The sequence below is a fragment of the Pagrus major genome, chromosome 3 (genome assembly GCF_040436345.1).
Source record: "Pagrus major chromosome 3, Pma_NU_1.0".
NCBI classification, from domain to species: Eukaryota; Metazoa; Chordata; class Actinopteri; order Spariformes; family Sparidae; genus Pagrus; species Pagrus major.
Genome location: NC_133217.1, coordinates 9477419 through 9500681, shown reverse-complemented (window position 1 = coordinate 9500681; position 23263 = coordinate 9477419). Strand labels below are relative to the sequence as shown.

General features: G+C 38.9%; 1 protein-coding gene across 2 annotated transcripts in view; it reads left to right on the top strand.

Annotated features, from left to right (window-relative positions):
- Window positions 1-23263, top strand: part of atat1 (alpha tubulin acetyltransferase 1) — a 59520-nt gene that overhangs the window by 13959 nt on the left and 22298 nt on the right. For both annotated transcript variants that reach the window (XM_073463548.1, XM_073463549.1), the window contains exons 3-7: window positions 13856-13947; window positions 14274-14331; window positions 14480-14593; window positions 17586-17687; window positions 21575-21620. In XM_073463548.1, the coding sequence (XP_073319649.1) occupies window positions 13856-13947; window positions 14274-14331; window positions 14480-14593; window positions 17586-17687; window positions 21575-21620 (412 nt within the window). The remainder of the gene's footprint in view (window positions 1-13855; window positions 13948-14273; window positions 14332-14479; window positions 14594-17585; window positions 17688-21574; window positions 21621-23263) is intronic.

Below are 23263 nucleotides of genomic sequence, written 5' to 3'. Positions count from 1 at the left end.
AATATTTCCTAAACAGCTCGTCCAACTGTACCAGGACTCACCGTCAGGAGGCGCTGTGGTTCCACCAAACACAAGACACATTTAAACATAAAACTTGATTTCAGACAAATTTCATCACAGAGAAACAGGAAAAAGATCAGTTTTATGAACTTCTTTTACTGACTCGTAATTTGTTAGAATTAAGAGGATGAGTTCCTGGTTTAATTGTATTTTAGAACTTGCTTGAAATCTGGATGAGTGCAGAAACCATTATAGGTTGGAATGTGTGATAAGAGAAGCATAGTCGTAAACCATTTGGGCAGGAGGGCTAGAAAAACAGAGAAGAGGCCCAGAGTACTTTTACTCTGGAGAGTGGATTCATTTGATGGTGAACTCGACCGACCTGAGAGAAAGGAGTGTCAATATCTTGAGTGGGGGAAGAGGACAAATGGTTATTCAAAGCTGTAAATAAAGGAGAGGGGTTCTCCTGTGAAGCGTCCATCTGACGGTTTCATTGAAAGCAAAACAAGTAAGGTGAAGAGGTGAGAGACTTCATGGCGTCTCTTTCCTGAAAACAGTCAGCTTGCAGATGAGAGGAGTAATTAATGCAAGAACAGAACCTCAATGGAATGCAGAGGCGATGGACATGTGTTCCTACATGGTGAGTCATCATCTTCAAGGAAGAAATGTGGTCAGAAAAAATCTTGAATTATTGTGATTGGATGTCACTTAAATTTTGGTGAAATCAAATCGTAAAAAAATCAACAGTAGAACTGACAACTATGTTTAATAGTGAAAGTAAGAGCGTTTTCACATGCACAATGTGAAGAGAACTCAAGGGATTGGGACAAAATAGCTGTGTAGCCCTAAGAAAACCACTTATCAGTAAGGCTAATCTGAAGAAAAGGCTACAGTTTGCTAGGGAGCATAATGATTGGACTCTGGAGCGATGAAAAAAGGTCATGAGGTTCTGATGAGTCCAGATTTACCCTGTTCCTGAGTGATGGGCCCATCAGGGTAAGAAGAGCGACGGAAGAAGTGATGCACCCATCATGCCTATTGCCTAATGTACAAGCCTGTGGGGGCAGTGTTATGATCTGGGGTTGATTCAGTTGGTCAGGTCTGGGTTCAGCAACATTATGTGCCCAAAAAATTAGGTCAGCTGACTACCTGAATATACTGAATAGCCAGGTTTTTCCATCCATGGATCTTTTCTTCCCTGATGGCACGGACATATTCCAAGATGACAATGCAACGATTCATCGGACTCAAACTGAGAAAGAGAGGCTCAGGGAGCATGGGACATCATTTTCACACATGGATTGGCCACCGCAGAATCCAGACCTTAACCCCATTGAAAGTCTTTGGGATGTGCTGGAGAAGACTTGGACAGTGATCCGACTCTCCCATCGTCAATACAAGATCTTGGTGAAAAATTAATGCAACTCTGGACGGTAATAAATGTTGTGACATTGCATAAGCTTATCAAAACGATGCCACAGCGAATGTGTGCTGTAATCAAAGCTAAAGGTGGTCCAACGAAATATTCAGGTGTGTGACTTTTTTTGGGGCCGGGCAGTGTATATGTATAGGGGACGGGAGACGTGACATATATACACTGCTCAAAAAAAATGAAGGGATCACTTTATGGTCACAGTATAATACCAAGTCAGTTCAACTTCAGGGATGTCAATCTGTCCATTTAGGAAACACAAGTGATTGTGAATCACTAAAGAGGGAATGGTTTTACATGTGGTGCCCAGGTGAAAAAGTATTACACTTAATTATATTAAAAATATATTTGTAGCATACGAAGGTTATTACAAATATACTTTTACTTTTTGTGCTTAATTTGTAGTATATTTAATATATACTTTTAGAAAGTGTACTTTAAAATATATGTGATTAAGTTCATCTTCAATATACTAAAACTAAACATACTAATTATGCAATAATTAAAGTTGTACTTTATTTTACTTATTAGAAGTGTACTTTATTGTAAGTCTATTGTAAATTGTTCTAAAGTATACTTTTACAAAGTATACTTTATTTCAAAGCACTTATAGTAGTAGATTAGTATTCTTATTAAAAGTGTACTTATTTTTGAGTCATTTGTAATATACAGTTAATATATTATATTCAAGTTCACTTAATTTGCACTTCTTTTGAAGTGAACTTAGGTACACTTATTAAAAGTGTACTTCACTGTAAGTCTATTTTAAATTGTTCTAAAATATACTTTTACAAAGTATACTTTATTTCAAAGCACTTATAGTAGTAGATTAGTATTCTTATTAAAAGTGTACTTATTTTTGAGTCATTTGTAATATACGGTTAATATACTTTATTCAAGTGCACTTAATTTGCACTTCTTTGGAAGTGAACTTAGGTACACTTATTAAAAGTGTACTTCACTGTAAGTCTATTTTAAATTGTTCTAAAATATACTTTTACAAAGTATACTTTATTTCAAAGCACTTATAGTAGTAGATTAGTATTCTTATTAAAAGTGTACTTATTTTTGAGTCATTTGTAATATATGGTTAATATACTTCATTAAAGTGCACTTAGTTTGCACTTCTTTGCAAGTGAACTTAGGTACACTTATTAAAAGTGTACTTCGCTGTAAGTCTATTTTAAATTGTTCTAAAATATACTTTTACAAAGTATACTTTATTTCAAAGCACTTATAGTAGTAGATTAGTATTTTTATTGAAAGTATACTTATTTGTAATATATAGTTAGTATACTTTATTAAAGTGCCCTTAAATTTAACTTCATTGGAAGTGAACTTAGGCACACTTATTAAAAATGTACTTTACTGTAAGTCTGTTTTAAATTGTTCTAAAGTATACTTTTACTAAGTATATTTTATTTCAAAGTACTTATATTAGTATATTAGTATTCATAGTAAAAGCATACTGATTTCAAGTCTTTTGTAATATACAGTTAGTATACTTTATTAAAGTGCACTTTAATTTCAATTAATTGGAAGTGAATTTAGGTACTGTCAGGCCTGGACAAGGAAGGAGGACTCAGGAGCAGAATTAGAGCAATACAAGCAGGTTTTTATTAGAGATTTGATTTCTCCACTTAAGCTCTTAAACCAGGTGACAAACAAACAGGCTATGAAACGATATTATCTATAGGCTATGAAAACGGGAAACAAGACTACAATAACTCGAGGCAAAAACGACCCGAAAGAAAAGGACTAATGAAACCAAAAATCACTCTAAACGAGGCGCAGAAAAAGTACAAAGAACTAAACTACTCTGGCACAAACGGCTATAAAAACTTGTAACAAAAAATCACTCCAATCGGAGGAAAAGAAAAAAGGCTATAAACACAAACTACTCTAGCGACTATCTATAAAAACGAAGGAAACAAAAGAGGCACTCCACCGGAGGCAAACAACAGGCTATGAAATTATCTTGGACTATTCAGAAAAATAATTATCAAACAAAAAATCACTCATTTAAGAGGCAAAAGTCAAGTAATACAAACTCTTAATTCGTGGCTTGGATCTAGGCTGTGGACGAGGGCTGGGGTGCGGGACGAACACAAACACTCTGGCACAAGACAAAGGGGGAACGCAGACTATAAGCACATGAGGGAGATGGGGAGCAGGTGGAAACAATCAGGGATCAGGTGAGACAATCAGACACATGAGGAAGGGCAAGTGACCTGAAACGAGAGGAGAGTTAGGTTTCAAAATAAAACAGGAAGTTACGAGACAAAACCCCAAGACAAGACAAACCTCACCGCGGTGTGACAGGTACACCTATTTAAAAGTGCACTTTATTGTAAGTCTATTTTAAATTGTTCAAAAGTTTACTTTTAAAAAAGCATACTGATTTCAAAGTACTTACATTAGTCGAATAGTATTCATAAGATAAGTATGCTTATTTGAGGCATTTGTAATATACTGTTAGTATACTTTATTAAAGTGCACTTTAGTTTCACTTAATTGGAAGTGAATTTAGGTACACTTAAAAAAGTGCAAATGAAGTTGAGTTTGTTTTAAGCTGTATTTCTTCATAAAATGTATATTAAATTGTTCTAACAGTGGTAATTTAGTGTTCTTATGAAAGGAGTAATTACTTAGCAATACACTTTCTACATATTACATGTATGTGCTAGTACATTTGTTTTCATTTCATTCCCAGTTATGTATTAATGCACAAATACTTGATTGTCAGAAAGATATAAGTTTATTTAGCCTATGGAAAAAACACATTGTTACAGTACATTATAGTCAATCTGAGCAGGGATTTTTTGTTCAATATTGTTTGGTAGAACATATCTTCTCCTTAATCATGACAAATGTGTATTTCATCAGTATTACATTGCAACAGATTTTTAGTCTAGTTCATTTACAGTATTTCACATTTGAGTACAGACCCTTTTTATATACAGTCTATAATACAGACCCTGGAAAGAAATTCAAATAGCAATGTTTGCATCTTTGCCGTCCAGTCAGCGCATTGCGCTCAGCTCCGCCTCATTGAGCTCCACGGTGCTTCATTCTGGTCATGTTGCGGTTGAATGACATTGACCCGGTCTCCGTCGCGAAGCGAACCAAGTGCAAGCGCAAGCGCAAGCCTACTTCTGATTCACAGTAAGTACATTCAATGTTTTTATTTTCTGATCGAATGGTCATACATTTTATATTTCCATTCGTCACACCGGCTAATTTTATGATTTCGTTGGCGAGTCATGACGTGTTTCAGCAACTCCAGTCATCGTAGCTAGCCAGATAACTAACGTTAACGTTAGCTAAAGTCAGTCTCACAGCTACTGTAACTGTAAGTTAACCTATTATTACTGCTCTTGGTAGCGGTAGCGTTACGCCTGTGTGTATGTGCTTCAGTAACACTGTAATATTACATGATGAAGAGGAGCAGTGCGTGTGTGCGTAGAGTCTGTGTGTGTGTAGTGAAGCGAGCGGCAAGTGAAGTTGGAGCAGTCATTAGCAGAGCAGAGAAAGAGGTTAGCCGTGCATGTGCAGTTCAGTATGTGGCCAAATAAACGCACAAGCTTCTCCAGACCACGTAATGTCTCTCCTATTGTTTTACCAACTGCTGTCTGGCAGCAAAGTGAAGTGAAGGGTGTTAGCCCTGAAGCTAACTGGCCTCAGCCCAGGAGTACTCCCCTGCGCTCTCCCACTACGGTCTGGGAGCCGAACAGGAAAGGTTAATACGTGTTTGCCTGTTCACGTTCAGTGTTCATTTGTTTTGCTTAGTACACTTGTACAGTCACCTGATTTAGCCTACTGTACATGTTAACCGGTCGTCTAGCTGCTTAGTTTATGACTTTAATTTAAACTACTTCCAAGAAGTAACGGACCTTCTCAGCCAACCTGAAGCTTATGTATGAAAGCTGTTGATGTCTGCAGATACAGTATAGTCATGTCATTACAGTATCTGAATGCAAAAACGACAAAATAACATGACCTCTATTGATCCTACACCAGTAACTTGTAATAGCAGCTCAAGAGTCAAAAGTAGAGGAAAAGATTGATTGATTAATTGATAAATAAAATCAAAATAAATAAATGTATACATGATATGCACCTCTCACTGATAGATATGGCTGTGGTTGGATAATTGCACAGGATAAGTGAGCACATCTTTGTAATATAAAGATAAAATGCTGTGTAGCATTAATCAAAAAATATAGCCTGTAAATATGGTAATTGCAAAGAGATTGGAATTTCACAGGACTTGCACACTTGTTCAGCACACTATGTTTATGCTGTGATTCATAGTTGTAACCACTGTTATTATTTCCATGTTGTCTTCAGATGAGCACTAAACCAAAGAGCCACAAGGCAATGGGAGAGGGGGAGTGGATGGTGAGACTGAGGACATTCGCCAGCTCTGGGGTTTGGCCTGCTGGAGCAGGCAACAGACCAGCCCCGAGGCAGCGCAAATGGCATGATCTCTAACAGAAGGTAAAGTACAGCAAAATATCCACCTATTACTCATGACCATGCATATCACTAGATGAGAAATAGTCATTCTGATGGTGCAGATTGTATTAATCTGACCATGGACTGTACACTGAGTGTCTCACTCCAGGCTGAATACAATTCTAATTGTTTCAGATTGAGAAATGCCCCATGCAGGCCCGTGGTCAGACAACCCTCTTTAGAGGGTTCATGGCCTCTAGTTGTGGATTTCACACTGTTAAGGTGAGCTTTAGAAAAATTACATCTTGCATGTCTGTTTACATTGCTGTTATGCTGTTGCTGTTACAGCACATGTCTTAATGCTGTTGTTTTAGCAGCCTGCCACTCAGTCTCCTGCTGATGTCCAGCCTGTGGTCTCAGTCTCAGCCCTTGATGCAACTGATAATGCAGCCCAGCAGTCTTTCCTGCGCCCCCCTCCAAGTTTAGCTATGGTGAATATTGTTGCGGTAATTAATGTCTTGTATGAATTGTTTGTATGCGTTGCATCATAAAATTAACTCATCATTATTGTTTCTCTTTCCAGTTCACTAAATCACGATTTGGTGGAGCCCAGTCAGCCTCAGTAAAGCCGAATTTAGTGGCTAGAAGGACTCCCAGCCCTTCTCCTTCTCCTCTGTCCCCTGTGAAGACCCCAAGCCCAACTTCATCCTCTGTGAGGCCCCGCTGCCCTGCTCTATCCTCTGTGAGGACCCCGTCTACGGCCTCCTTGAGGACCCCAAGCCCTGCTCCATCCTTTGTGAGGACCCCCTCTATGGCCTCCTTGAGGACCCCCAGCCCTGCTCCATCCTTTGTGAGGACCCCCTTTACGGCCTCTGTGAGGATTCCCAGCCCCGCTCCATCCTTTATGAGCCATCCTGCCTGCTGTTCGGGAGTTACTACTGTTTCAACATACACTACCCAGTGGAACTACGCTCAACACTTGAGTTCCTCCAAAGGTACAGTTTCTTTCTTGTTACATTATTTAATAACACAAGACATTTGATTTCACTCCTCAGTTGTATTTTATTTTTATTTTTTTCATAAAGGTGTTTCTTCTCTATAAATCCCGAGATTTATAACGATTTTATACATTATGCTTTGTTGGCATGCAAATTATACGCACAGGGAGTTTATTCGAGACCCAGATTTTATTTGACTACCTGTTTATTTGACTACTTGTTAGGTTCTATTGTAGGGATGACCATTGGTGGTTTGATAAATAATCATCAGTAATGTACCATTATGGTCACAGACTCGAGCCCTGTATATGGTTTGCATGTTCCATGTTTTATCTGTATCAATGCAATGTGGAGCTTGCACTGGTCTTTGTCCTGGTGTTCACAGTCTTGACTCTGACTCAATCCCTCAAACACTTTGTCTTGTCTCAATACACTCTGGTCTTGACTCTCAGTAGCCATCAAAACAATACTTGCCATAAATGGACGGTTGTTGCTGCAATTATGGGTAATTGTTCTTAAATATTGCAGCTTTTAATATCCAATTGGCCACTGACAAGAATCCCATAAATGCAAAACACAAGCTAATGATGTCACCAAAAAACCTGACCTAAAGGCAGCTCAGATGAGATCCAAATAGCTTGTTACATTCATACACTGTCTGCATAAATAATGTTCGTTTTCTAATTTCCTATGAATTATTACCAATTAATAACACAAAATTAATAAATAAAAGAAATAAACAAATAATTAATAAAAAATACAATCCTACACAACTATCAATTTAATTTTAAAGCCTTTTAAGTATATTTTTAACATACTGGTGGTCTAATACAATTGTACTGCAAGTGTATTTCAAATCAGGTGGTGGGTGTACTTGTGCAGGTGTACTTTAGTACATGCTATTTACACTTTAAGTGTACTTAAGTAGTACTCAAGTAGTACTTAATGACTACTTGAACACACTTAATTATACATAAAGTCGACAAAAAAGCATACAGCATACTAAATGTGTACTGTACTGTACTTTAGTATGCTGTACTTTAGTACACTTAGGGCTGGATCTACTAAAGGTTTGCGTGTATTAAAACGTGTGCAAACTCCTTGCATGTACCATTATGGTCACAGACTCCAGCCCTGTATATGGTTTGCATGTTCCATGTTTGCCTGTTTTTTCAACAGCATTAACTTTTTCACCGATTTTCTCCCACACGGCATTGCGTGACCGTCAGATTCCTTTGCTGCAGCTCATTGAAATGTTTATTCGCTTCCTCTACCAACACTTCTAATTCCAAAGGGTCGAATTTCACTTTGCTCTTTCGCTCTCTCAAACTCGCCATGCTGAAAACCATGAAACACGCTGAACCCTCATTTAAATAGGCGTGTCTCCAACACATTTGCACCTGTTGTCATTTACGCAATCACTCTTAGTAAATCGCCCGCAAACCGCGGTTCGACCCCACACGCAAATTTCTAGATTGCGCACGCAGATTAGTACAAGCAATTTGGGATCTTAGTAGATCCGGCCCTTAAAGTTTGTAAAAAGTTGTTCCAATTTAGCACACTATTGAGCACACTTAATTATACATAAAGGCGACAAAAAAGCATACAGCATACTAAATGTGTACTTAGTACAGTCTGTAAAAGTATAATTCAAGTATAGTATTTTTCACCTAATGTGAAATCAAGTATTAATTCCTGCTTCATTTTTCCACAGACGCTGTGAGGGAGAAATTCCCAAATACGGAGGTCAGTGAGATCCGAGCCATGCTCCAAAGGCAGTGCAATAATTAGGGCTATGCCAAGGTTAAGCTGTGATCGTTTTTCCAGTAAATTTACTGCATTTTTTGTTTTATTTTGTTACAAACTGTTATGTTCGTGCAGCATTGTTTAATTGCCTGGATACCTCGGTTGAGAGGTTTTGTGTTTTAATATAAATAAATTTGATTTTGTTTTTTCAGTAATTTGAAGTGGATTTTTTTCATAGAACTGAGTAGCACACTTTTAGTGTACTAGTGGTACCAGAAATTAAGTAGATCGAAGTGCATGTGGTGACATCAAGTATACTTCTGTACCACTAACACAGTGTACTATACAGTACTAATACCTGCAACACCTATTGCACTTCAAATACACTTCTAAACCATACATTATAGTATAATAATATTATACTTGAAGTACATACCTTTTTGATGCTTAAATTGTGATATTACTTCACTATAAATGCATTCTTATTAACATAATAGTGCACTTGAAAAGTAATATAAATAGTCAGAGAGTGCACTTGATGTAAACTTGAAGTATTATAAAGGCATGCTAGAATAATGATAAGTGCATTAAAAATACAATCCTACACAACTATCAATTTAATTTTAAGGCCTTTTAAGTATATTTTGAACATACTGGTGGTCTAATACAATTGTACTGCAAGTGTATTTCAAATCAGGTGACGGTGTTCTTGCGCAGATGTACTTTAGTACACTTAAAGTTTGTAAAAAGTTGTTCCAATTTAACATACTATTTACACTTTAAGTGTACTTAAGTAGTACTCAAGTAGTACTCAATGACTACTTGAGCACACTTAATTACACATTATGGTGACAAAAAAAAGCATACAGCATACTAAATGTGTACTTAGTACAGTCTGTAAAAGTATAATTCAAGTATAGTATTTTTTCATCTGGGATGGCCACAGACAATTGCGCCCTCCTGATCCTTCCTGACTGATTCTTCTCTAGTTTTGTGTTCTGCTAGTGTCCTTGTCACTACTGGTAGCATGCGGCGGTACCTGCAGCCCAATCAGGTAGCACAGGTAGTCCAGCTCCTCCAGGATGGCACATCAATACTTGTGGTCACAGGAGGGTTTATTGTGTCTCCCAGGAGACCGACCATTACACTAGGAGAGCTGGACAGGGCCGTAGAAGGACATCAACCCAGTAGCAGGACTGGTATCTGCTCCTTTGTGCGAGGAGAAACTGGAGGAGAACTGCTAGAGCACTACAAAATGACCTCCAGGAGACTACTGGTGTGCATGTTTATGAGCAAACTGTCAGAAACAGACTCCATGAGGGTGGCATGAGGGCCCGAGGTCCTCTAGTGGGACCTGTGCTCACAGCCCAGCACCGCGCAGCTCGACTGGCATTTACGAGAGAACACCAGAATTGACAGGTCCGCCATTGGTGCCCCGTTCTCTTCACAGATAAGACCAGGTTCACACTAAACACATGTGACAGGCGTGAAAGAGTCTAGAGAAGCCGTGGTGAACATTATGCTGCCTGTAACATCATCCAGCATGACCGGTTTGGTGGTGGGTCAGTGATGGTCTGGGGAGGCATATCTGTGATTTTAGTTTTTTACTTTGATTTTCGGTGTGATTTTGAATCCAGACAGATTTGACAAACAAGCTAGCCTATTATTTTATGCTCGCTGGCTTGTCCAGGTGGGCGTAAACACGGTTGAGCCGGTAGATGATGGCATCCTGAACTCCAAGTTGGGGCTGATGGGCGAACTGTAGGGGGTCCAAGAGTGGTTTGTGATTGGGTGATTGGGTTGTAGTGTGTGGTGAGTGTGGTGAGTCTGAAGACCAGGGGAGGAGGTGTGGGGAGGGATCTCATAGGAGGATGAAAGGCTGTAAGGAGGGGGAGGGGGTGGAGAAGGTGGTAGTTGGCAGACAGCAGTAGGATTGATGGTGGTGTTAGCAGGGGGTGCAGGGGCCTCAGTATGAAATCTGTTAAAAAACAGATTGAGTTCGTTGGCCCGGTCCACGCTGCCTTTAACTCCTCTATTGCCAGCTGACCTGATTCCAGTGATGGTCCTCATTCCTCTCCAGACCTCTCTCGTGTTGTTCTGCTTAAGTTTCCGCTCCAGCTTCCTCCTGTAGTTTTCTTTAGCCTCCCTGATCATCACCTTTAGGTGTCCCTGTATTTTTCTCACTTCCTCCCTGTTGCCAGCTCTGAAAGCCCTCTTCTTTTCATTGAGGATTCTTTTCATGTCCTTTGTTACCCACGGCTTGTTATTTGGGTAACAATGCACAGTCTCAGCTGGAACAGTGGAGTCTACACAAAAGTTGATATAGTCCGTGATGCACTCGGTGAGCCCATCAATGTCCTCTCCATGCGGCTCACAGAGTGACTGCCAGTCCGTGACCTCAAAACATCCCTGAAGTGTCTCATAAGCTTCCTCCAACCATCTCCTCACTGTCCTTGTGGTCGCTGGCTCTTCACCAGAGGCACATAACAGGGGTTGAGGTGCACCAGGTTGTGGTCTGATCTACCCAGTGGGGGGAGGGGAGAGGAGCTGTATGCATCCTTTACGTTAGCATACAGCAAGTCCAGGGTCCTCTCCTCTCTGGTAGGACAGCTCACATACTGTGCGAAGTTGGGCAGTGCTGTATCCATGGTGACGTGGTTGAAGTCACCCGAGATTGCAATGAATGCACTCGGGTGTTGAGTCTGTAACCAGGCTATGGCGGAGTGGATGACGTCACACGCCGACGTCGGGTGGGCAGAGGGAGGAATGTAAACAGTCACCATCACAACATGTGAAAACTCCCGAGGCAGATAATATGGTCGGAGTCCAACGGCAAACAGTTCAATGTCCGGGCAACAGATGTGCTCTTTGACGGTAATATGAGCAGGACTGCACCACCTGTTGTTAAAGGAATAGTTCACTCTAGAACGAAATTCAGTCATTATCGACTCACCCTAATGCTGATGAGAAGTCCGGTGTAGTTTCTTATTCCTCAAAGTGCAGCTGGAGACCCGCGGGGGTACCCTCCTGCAGCAAAAATCCATATAACGGGCGTCAATGTGCCCAAGACGAAAAGGTCCATAAAACTACACAAAAACTTTGTAATATTCCTCCATACTGCTCGTCCGCTGCAATCCAAGTGTCCTGAAGTGGCAACATCCAGAGTTTAGTCGAAACGACGTCATTTAGTACATTTTTCTAGCCTAAACAGTCACTATACTATATTTGCCTGGAGGCACGCCCGCGCCGGAGAAGATCAACAGAACTCGCAATAGATACACACCGGTATTTACATCCTGCTGTGAGCGATCGAGCGACACACAAACACAAGAGGGATCTGCCTGCACTAGTGATTTGAAACTTTGAAACTCACAGCTGGATGTAAATACCGGTGTGTATCTATTGCAAGTTCTGTTGATCTTGTCCGGCGCGGCTTCCGTAATGCAAGCGGGTGCGAGGGAGACTCGCGTGCACGCGGGAGCGTGCCTCCAGGCAAACATAGTATAGTGACTGTTTAGCTGTAAAAATGTACTAAATGACGTCATTTCGAGTAAACTCTGGATGTCGCCACTTCAGGACACTTGGATTGCAGCAGACGAGCAGTATGGAGGAATATTACAAAGTTTTTGTGTAGTTTTATGGACCTTTTCGTCTCGGGCGCCATTTACGCCTGTTATATGGATTATTGCTGCCGGAGGGTACCCCCGCGGGTCTCCAGCTGCACTTTGAGGAATAAGAAACTACACCGGACTTCTCATCAGCATGACGGTGAGTCAATAATGACTGAATTTCATTTTAGAGTGAACTATTCCTTTAACTAGAACGGCAAGCCCCCCTCCTTTATGCTTACCACTCCCGGTGTAGTCCCTGTCGGCCCAAACACTGTCAAAGCCCTCGATGGAAACGTTGTCGCCGGGAATGTCCTGGTGCAGCCATGTCTCCATAAAGCACATTAAACTACACTCCCGGTACTCCCTCTGACTCCTGGCTAGCGCCGTGAGCTCCTCCATCTTATTAGCCAGCGATCTCACGTTGCCTATGATAAGAGAGAGAAGACACGGCTTATAACTCCTCTTCTCCATAAGCCTCCGATGTCTCGACTTTGCTCTTGGATTCCGCTGATTTATTCCTCCCCTGCAGCCTCTGTGTCCTTCTCCAGATCTCTTCGGGGATGTCTGTTGATCTGGATGCCATGCTGGCCGACTTCATAGCGAACAGCTGATCCCTCATGTAAACAATGCGGCCATGTAGTTGCTGTGCAACAATGGCTCGGCTGAATGAAAGAAGTACTTTCACAGCGAAAAGAAAGACCAAAACTCTCTCCACCAGCATGTTTGAGTTAATTCGCAATTAGTTTAAATATATCAAGTGACAAATATACCAATTAAAACTATAAAAATGTAATAATTCATGGTTGAAATCCAGGCAGTAACTTCACCAGACTTCTCTGAGAGTGGCGCGCCTTTGTCCCTCTCAGTCAGTCAGGGCCTTGAAGCCCCACCCTGCTGTGATGTGTCTGTGTTAATATCAGACAGCCTCTATTGCACTGTGAGCAGAGCAGCTCTCTGTTCACGTGTTTATTCCAGGTTCATTAAACGTGTATGTATCTGAACAACTTGGTTGTTGAGAAAAAAAACAATACCCAATTGGCCGCTGTGTGTTGTGGCTATGTGTGTAGCAATGCCAACTCAACCAAAATTCAGAACTTTTCCTAGTTCATATCATGGATTTTCTCAAAGAGATTCATATAAAACCTCTATCAAGTTCATGTATGTGTATTCTAAGCCTCACCAATTGCTTATTTTTTACTGGATTGGGTTGAAATGTTTAGTGAACATCTAATAAACCTTAATAATTTACAGCATGTATTTTTTTTACATTTGTTGTTACAGAATGTTTACAGTAATAAGATTAATAACAATAATTAAAAATAAAGTGCCACTCATCTTGCTGATTTAGTAGATTTTTGTGCTTTGTTGACTTGTAGGTTTTTGTGTCAGCATTATACCAATTGAGCCTGTTTTTCTTTGGGTTCAGGGAATGCAAATGCAAATGAATTGACTTGGTAAGATGCATACTAGATGATGACATCTTGTTCTCTGTGGACAAAATATTAATCTTAATTCCTTAGCTCAATACACATATATTATTTAACAATCACAATATTCGTGATAGTACTGTTTCTACACGTGTTAACGATGTTCATGCTTGCTCTCCACAGGCCCAACAGCTCACAGCACCTATAACAAGTGCTTCTAAGCTGCAGTCCCAGAGGCATCAGCTGTATTTGCTGAAGGACGGAGAGAGCAACGGGTACATCTCACATCCATCCCTCAGCTTTCACTCATTGTACACAAACACACATTTTCCACTGTTTGTCTCTCGGCTGACTAAGTTAGTTCTCTTCAGCTGGCCCTGCTCAGCTCACCAGCAGTCATACTGAGTCATACTGTGGTCACAATGCATGTACTGTAGTGTTAAGACATATGACATAAGACACTGTGTTTAATGCTAATGGCAGAAGCTCGACTCAAATCACCCAAATGGGAAACTAGCTTGAGAGCTTTATTCATTGCACTTCATTGTATACCCCCTCCAACCCAATCAAACTTGCTGCCCCTCCTATCCCCTACATACAGAGGACGTGGCATGGTCGTGGGATTTCTCAAGGTCGGCTATAAGAAGCTATTTCTGCTTGTGAGTCATCTATTTTATTTCTTTCTTTTAATGTAATTTTTGTCCTTTCAGGTCAGCTATAATTTCACATGCTTCACTGGTTTTAGGTCTATTTGAACTTCTTTTGTCAACTGTACATGTATACTTGCTTGTTGTATTTCCTCTTCAGAACCCACAGGGTGTCCACATTGAGGCAGAGCCACTGTGTGTGTTGGATTTCTACATCGCAGAGAACCTGCAGCGACATGGCTATGGGCTGGAGCTGTTTGATTTCATGTTGCAGGTGAAGCATTCCTCTCTCTAGATTACCTGACTCAGGGCTCTACCTTATGCTCGGCTCAAACCTGGTTGGTCTTAAAGTGAGGTGTGGTCAGGCGCACTGATGGTGGATTTCTATCTTGAGGCAGTGGAAAGTGACAGCGCCATAGACCAACAAAAAGCTGGTCTAAAGTCAAAGATGCAGTCTGTTTCCTGATATTTAAAGGACGCATTATTCAGACAGTAAGATGCGTCTACACACAGAGGGACGCAGCAGCACTCCTCCTCCTCCTCAGTTTAATGTCAATGTATTTTCTCATATGCAGTCAAACAGAGTTGTTAATGGGACAGATGATTGTGAAATGGTGGGGCAGAGGGTCCAGCAGCCAAGGACCACATCCCTTTCCCTCAGTGAAGACGAGTGCCACTAGTTAATATGTGCCAGGCCCCGGTGCACCTGGCTCTTAAAGGGAATGGGAACCGACATGCGGATTGGTTTGATTTATGTTCCGCCCAAAACACACCCATGACTAATTCAGAGTCTAAATGCAACCTCTTTGCACCGTGTGCCGCACTTTGTGCCCAGATTATCCGCCGTTTAACTAGCAAAATGGACCTGGACACAGTGTAGTGTTGGGTGTTATGACAGGCTCTTCAGTTCAAAACATAAATAGTATGTAGGCTTATTGCTTGCCAAGACAAATGTTGGGATGAAACACAGAGGAATTGGATTGGGTTGAAATTTGTCCTGAACATCCAAGAGACACTTATAGTTGTCGCTAAATGGTTACAGTAATTAAATTAATAACAGGAAATAATTTTTTATTGTTTTTTTATCTTTCTTCTTATTCTGGTTCTGTGTAGTATTAATGTAGTTCTGTGTAGTATTAATGAAATTCTGTGTAGTACTAATGAAGTTCTGTCACATCTAGACATTGCTTGGTCCTATATAAAAAACTGAGTGCCACAGATCTTGTTAAATATAGCTTCGGAGCTGAAAAACACAATTTTTGGGTTATTTTGACTGGATTTTCCCAAGAAGAATTATTTCATTTTCTTGAAACTTTTGTATTTGAAAGTGTTGATATTCATTGTATATATATATTTAAAAAAAACAAAGACGTTATATTACTCCATCAATTATACTTTTTTTTTTTTTTTTTTTTAAATTAGCAATTTTTTTTTTTTTTATCAGTGTTGACTTCAAGGTTTTCTATCTATCTATTAGTTACAGCTTGTAATTGCTTGCTTGACATCACCTAAATTGCATCTAGGTGATGCCATCCTGTTCTGTGTGTCTGGACAAAATAGTAATCTTAATCCTTAGCTCAATGCACATACATTATATCATAATTTAAAAGTCTCTGATTGTTTTGTTGTTGTTTTCATTGCACAACATGAAAGGCTGTGTCTGCATAATACTATTGTTTCACCTGAGAAACTTTTGACAAATTCAATGTTAGTAGGGTTGGGAGGGTAACTTTTAAAATGTATTCTGATACAGTTACTATTTACCTGCTAAAAGTAAGATGACTTATATTTAATCTTAATAATGAGTTTGTAATCTTTGAGAATACACACTCATGTAATTGGTTTCACTCTAGACCAGAGTGATGTTGTGTGAGACACGTGTTGTCACGTATGCGCATGTGCATGGTTACAGACCAGTATATCATTCTTTATTTTAAATGTGTAATCCTATTAGTAATCCCCTTCTTTACTGAATGTATCTTTAATCTAATTACATGTTTATTTCTGTAACTTTACTGTAATACAGTTACCTTTTTTGATATCCTAGTTGTGTAATCCTGTTACATGTATTCCGTTAATCCCCAAGCCTGAACATTAGGTGAACATAAGAGTTTTGTCCCGAGCAACACAGCAAAATGACTTTATATGCCTCTCAAGCTATATGCTGTACACTTGATAAACACTGAGTTTTTCTCATGAGTTAGCACCTCTGCCAAATGTGAATTTAGAGGGAAAAAATGTCAAGACTCACTTGGAACAAGATGATGGCCATGACCGTGACTGGATGACAGACTTGAATGAACATTTGTGAATATTGTATCTGTGACTTTACAGCATACAGGTGTGTGGTCATATCATATTTTGAGTGCTAATTTCAACATACAACATTCTCTTGTGTTTTCTTCTGTGACTTCAAATTCAGTTCATATTTATGTGAATATTTTATACAAGTGAATATTTAAACATACAAGTTCAGAATTGTGTTCTACAAGTTCTCATTTCAAGTTTACAAGCTTTTATATTTTGCAATGTACAAATACCTTCATAAGAAATAGCCATCAGCAAATTAAAATAAAGAACCAATTGTCGATTGATCTGGAGAATGAGGGAAATATGCTGTCATACCAGCATCAGGAGGTCAGTTTGACTCCTTCTTATACACAGCCTGACAGTATATGGAAGGAACCAAACACCTCATAGGTCAGCCTCCTATCTGTATCCAACTGCGTGCACACTTGGTTGCTACTTTGTGTCAGAGGCAATGTGCCTGTTGCTGCATTTTGGAACAAAATATGACAAAAGTCATTCCCAATTTCACCCAGAGCCCTAAACTAAATACATTTAAAGCTTAAAGTGAAGTGTTGGATCATCATTGTACAAAACCTGCTCTCTGGTGGTGGGATTGGGCAATATTAGCCACTGTATTCAGTGAATTGCCAACTGTGAAAGTAGCTGTGAAAGAAGTGTAAAAGTACCAATACTTTGTACTGAGAAATCAATCTGTGTCTCTTGTTCATCCAAGCCCTGAAAGTTCTCCAGCTGCCAGTAACCTACACTGTTGAAACAGAAAATGAATGGGACTTCAGGAACAAAACACAAACAAAATGTTATAACAAAAATAATATAGAATATTGCACTCCACAGCTTTATTGAGACAAAAGGAGAACCTGGCATAATGTAATAGTAGTAACCTGCAACCTGCAGTGCAGATGGTTGTTATGTGTTCTTTATCAGTGACTGAATGTTTTCTCATTTCTCCACTGTAGCACAAGAATGTCGAGCCAGTTCTGATGGCTTACGACAGGCCCTCGCCCAAGTTCCTGTCTTTCCTGGCAAGGCATTACTGCCTGACACAAAGTGTTCCTCAGGTACAGTCTGTACTTTCATCTCACACTATGGTTCCCTCCTATCTATTCTACACTGTACTACAACAAATCTGCCTGACTTCCAGTTCTACAGATAAGATCTCTTGGCAGTATTGGCTTTCCTCAGGGGACCCACAGAAAATGACATCTGCTTTAATGTGGCAGTGTGAAACTCTTTTCTTGTTTTATTATGTTATATTTGGACAGTTGCTCCTTCCTCTTTCTCTTTTATTTTGGCTATATTTGAGGCTTCGGTTTCATTATTTGATGTTATGCATGAAACACTTATTAGTGAGTAGATAGGTCATTGTTCGTGTATTTGTATAAAACACGATGTTCAAAAGGTGCATATAATGACAATCAATTAATACTTTAGACAAATACACTACTGATAAAGATAAGAAGAGAAAATAGAGGTTCAGAACACCAGCAAATAAATAAATGTCCTTACATTTTCCATAACATAAAGAAAAAGTCATATCTTCAACAGCTTGTGGTATATGTTTGACTATAACTACAAACTTCAACAGAACAGCATTAAAACTTCACACAGTGGAAAAAATTACAATGCTTTGAACCTGGGCCAAAGGTTTGACTGACCAATGATCCATGTTGTTATTGTTCAAGGAGCTGCTCTACAAATACACAAGTATCCTTGGCTCCCCAGTTCATGTCATAGACTATGAAAAACTAATGTAAAAACTTCCATTAAACTCATGGGACCTTGCAAAATCCTCTATTCGTACTAAAAATGCTGGATGAACACGTCACTTGTGGTATTTTCCCTTGCATTATTACAGCAAATGCAAGGGCTTTCATCAGTGGGCCATAGGCTCAATCATTATTGTGTTACCTCATTTGGCAATAAATAGTGACTTAACAGATATTTATTTACATGAAGATCGAGGCTATTAGTTTAATTAATATAAATAATAAATAAATATAATTTTTGAAGTTTGGCCCTCAGAGCTAAATTTCATAATTTTTGTGATTCACTTTATGTGTATTCTCAGCCTCACCAATTGCTTCGTTTTCAGTGGGTTGAAATTTTTACTGAGCCCTAAGGAAACTTTGTGTATTCATTTCAATAATTGTTGCAGAATGTTTACAGTTATCAAATTAACAAAATAACTGTTTTAATCCAAATGAACAATATTTCAATATCAAAAATTAATACCCCCACTAGTTGTTCTTGCCACCAAATTTTGATGCTGTGATGTATTAATATAGTTCAATCACAGAAGTTGAAGTTAAAAAATTGAGTGCAACATGTCTTACTACATGGCTTTTGGGCTGAAAAGCCCACATTTTAACTTATTTTGACTGTTTATTTTCCAAAGAAGGATTATTTTAATTTCCTTTAAACTTTATTATGTTTAAGTGTTAACATTCATTGCATATTTGTAAAAAATTCAAAGATGTTATTTTGCTCCTTCACCATTCAATACTTTTTTGAACTTCTTGCTGCTCTTCACTGGATGTAATGTTACATTCAGTGGTTTTATTTCATAGGTACATATTTGTACTGTTTTGAATTCAAGGTTTTCTGTCTGTGTGATACCGGTTGGTGTGTTACAGTTTGTAATGGTTAGTTTGTTGCAGATAATGTCATCTTGTTCCATAGCTCCATACACAGATATATCACAATTTCAAACTTTTCTGAACTTTCTGACATCATTAACTAATAGCATTAGAAAACATTACAGCAAGTCTGGGCTAATCCCACATAAACAGGTTTGGGTAGATTATTGCAAAATGGATAGCAATATAACCAGATGTATTTAAAGTGTGTAGTCATGATTCATTTCATCATTAAACAGTTTGATTTGATTGTGAGATCATGAAGCACTGTTCGATTGGAAAAAGGCTAGAAGAAAAACTAACTGTCCCATGATGGACTACATTAATGGAAAGTTTTGGCTGAGTTGATGATGTCAGAAATTAGTTCAGAAAAGTTTGGAATTGTGGTATAATATGTGTATTGAGCTCAGTGTTACGTCCCTTTTTATTGTCCAGGAGGAACAGGGAACGGCAACACAACAAACCAAGGATTTAGACAAGACAACGTTTAAAGAAAACATGTTTTAATGAGGGTGAACTTAACTCACAACTTGGTTTACAATATGTGGGGGAGGAAAGGAGAGAGGTGGAGTGCCAAAGCAATGAAATCAATAAAACAAAACAAGGCCTATACTAATTCTTATTCGTAACACAAAAACCTCTTCTCTAAAAAAGGAGTTCAAAACAACTTTCAAAACGATACAAGTGGCATCCATCCACCGCTAAACTAGTGTTTTTAGACAGAGTTTACTACGTGATGAAATGTACAGGGCACCCCAACTTACCTAACTCCTTTCTCCCACCACATACCTTTACCAATCCAAAACAAAAACAAGTCTGCCTGAGCATGTGTGTTATGTGAGGACCAAATGAAAAATGAGAGAGAGAGCTCCTCAGCCAGGCTCCCTTTTATTGGGCCACCCCAGAAATTACTGCAACAGAGGGCGGTGGCTTCATGGCCTCTCAGGTGCAGCTTGTCACCTTGTCAGCACCTGAAGGAAAACTAGGGGAGGGAGAGACAGAGAAGAGAGGGAGAAAGAAAACAAACCCTCTGCCCCTGCTGGGCACGTAACACTCAGGAACTAAGATTAATATTTCTTCCAGACACCGAACAAGATGACATCATCTAGTATGCAGCAAACCAAGCTATTACAAGCTGTAACTGCAATTAATTTGCTGAACCCAGTGAAAAACTCTTCACACAGACAGAAAACCAGTAAAAATATCTACCTATGAAATTAAACCACTGGATGTGAAAAGTAGGAAATTTAATAAATTGTTGTGTGGTTATTCATTTGATTACTGTTTAAAATTAGAGTATTAGGAGTACAGTTATGAAATTTTGCAAGGACCAGTGAATTTAATGGAAGTTTTAATGGGAAGTTTTCTGAGAAAGAACTCTTGAACTCTTGAATTCTTGAATTCCGGGTGAGTCGGCATTGAATGACCCAACAGAGTGAGATATCTGCTCCAGTAAAAACTATCAGCTGTTTGCCTCACGTCAGTTTTAGGAGTCACATTCTCCCAGTTAAACTTTGATTCATAATATATAAAAAATTTAAGCTGATACACTTATTAATAATTTTGAATCAGGACTTCCAGTGTTTGGGTCAAGTAGCTTATGAAAAATAAGGTGAGTAACATTAAGTAGCCACATCTGTTATTTCAATACACATTTAATAAACATTTAGCTAAATATAAGTACTGGATTGGACTCTGCAGCTACGTAATATTAAAGTCTGACAAGGGCCAGAAAACTTGATTGGGACATTCCTAATAAAAACACACTGTCTGCTCACTTTAAGGAAGTCCCGCTGTAATGCTTCTGGTGGTCCATATTGAGTTTGCCGTGTCACTACTTACTGATACCTGAGAGAGCTCTTTTTTTCTGAATGAATGAGATGTGATTGAATGATAAAAAAGCTAGTTAGTAGAACTCTGATCTTCCATCATTTCGGTTCCATACACTGTTCCCAAAGATCAAGACTGAATTTGCTCAAGTCCTTAAAAGGAACAAACAGATAAGTAAATTGGCATGTAGGCATTATCTGGGGCTGAAAGGGGCTAATGGCTTTCCTGTTTAATCGTTACTTGTTTGATCAGGTTGATAGCTACAGCAAGCTCAGTGAATTGTAAACTAAAGCATCCTAACCTCACCAAAAAGACGGAGGACAATTGGTTGAACATACAGGGTTACAGACATACTCAAACTGATAATAAACTAATAACCTTTTTATAAAAAACAATTTGTATTGAAACTTCACAGACAGTAACCTTTTCTCATGAGCAATTTTAGTTTTCTTATTTATCTTTATTTTTATTCTGTCCAGGTCAATAACTTTGTGGTTTTTGAAGGCTTCTTCCTCAACAGATCAGGTAATGCTTTCACTACTCTGATTTCATTACTTTTTAAATTTTTGTTGTTGTGAAAAGGGTTATGTAACTGTTTTCTTCTCTGTGGTAATATGAGCTATGAGGTTTGTGCAAGTGGTCGCCTTTGCCATGGCTGCACAACAGCCACATGTGAATACATCAAGTTCAGTTATCGAACATGTTTTGCATGCTACAGCTTTTAAATGAACTCTTGCTTTTGGCATTACAACAAATTCATCTTTTTCATTGCATATGTCTATGTGGAAGAAAAAAATCTCCTTCATTAGAGAGATGTAAGTTTGAAAAACAGGCACTCGACCTAAGAGTGCTAATCTGCTTTTATTTCAGTTCCAAAATCTTTTTTTTTCACCAAACTCTCCCAGGCTTGCCCCTCGCTCCTCTGACGGATCAGGGGATGTACGGCTTTTTGTAAGGACTTTTCTATCTCTTTTCTTTTCTCATACATCCTCAGCATCTTGTCCCCTCCCCCCTCCCTTGGTCTTATAATTAGGTCCATATTATATGCATGATGCTCTTGATCTCACTTATTTTCTTTGCCATCATTTCTCAGCCAGTCTCACTTGCTCTGTCCTATCCCTTGTATTTACAGTATCTACCTTTACAGGTACAATATATGACATGTATTATGAGTCATGTCATATATTGAACCAGCCCTCCCAGAGTATTAGAGCATTACAGTGTCCACAGAGAGCCACAACCTGTAGACCACCTGAAACCCCTACAGACCACCTGACCAACTGTTTTCTGATCCTCCAATGTTTCTAATGGGCCTTTTTCATACACATGTGCTGACTCAGGTTGACTGGGTTTGACTCAGCACGTCAGCCCAGTGCGGAAGGGATTTGCATTTCCATAACAGGGATAACCGCTTAGAGCTTGTCTTGAATAATGCTAAACGGAACGACTGTAAATGATCTTCCTCCCAGCATTTTTGAGTATTGAAGATTAGCCACCAAAAAAGTTTCACTAATTCTGTGATAAACACATTTAATATCCTATAAAATCTTCACAATCAAAGTCCTGTTATAGAATTATTAACATGCTTGTATTGTGAAGCAGCAAAACCCGGAAATGTCGGTTTTTCACCTGCACTAACTTGACACAACTCCTAAAACAGCTGAAAGCAAATTGATGAAACATTAAAATAAAGCAGATATCTGAAAGTACAAATAGGGACACAGGAGAGAAAAATAAAGAAATTCACTTTAGAAGCTACAAAAGGACTGAAAGCTGAACACAGAGACTTTTAGAAATGCCTTTGTCTCAGTTTTCCTTCACAGACATGAGTTGAGTCTTGCTACACATGCATGTTCAGAATCAGAATCAGAATCAGAAATCCTTTATTTGTCCCGCAAATGGGGAAATTCCTTAGTCACAGCAGCCAAAGGACAGTATCACACTTAAACAATAATAAAAAGTAAAAAATAAACAATATTATAAGAGATAAGAGATAAGAAATAGAATTAACTTGTATATACATAGTATTTACAATATGAACTTGGTATTTACAATATGCCATAGTATTTATAATATGAACAGTGTAAGTATAAACAGTTTGGTATTTTTATTTACAAACAATAAATAGTAAATATAGGTATTAAAAATTGTCCAATTAGTGCAAACCA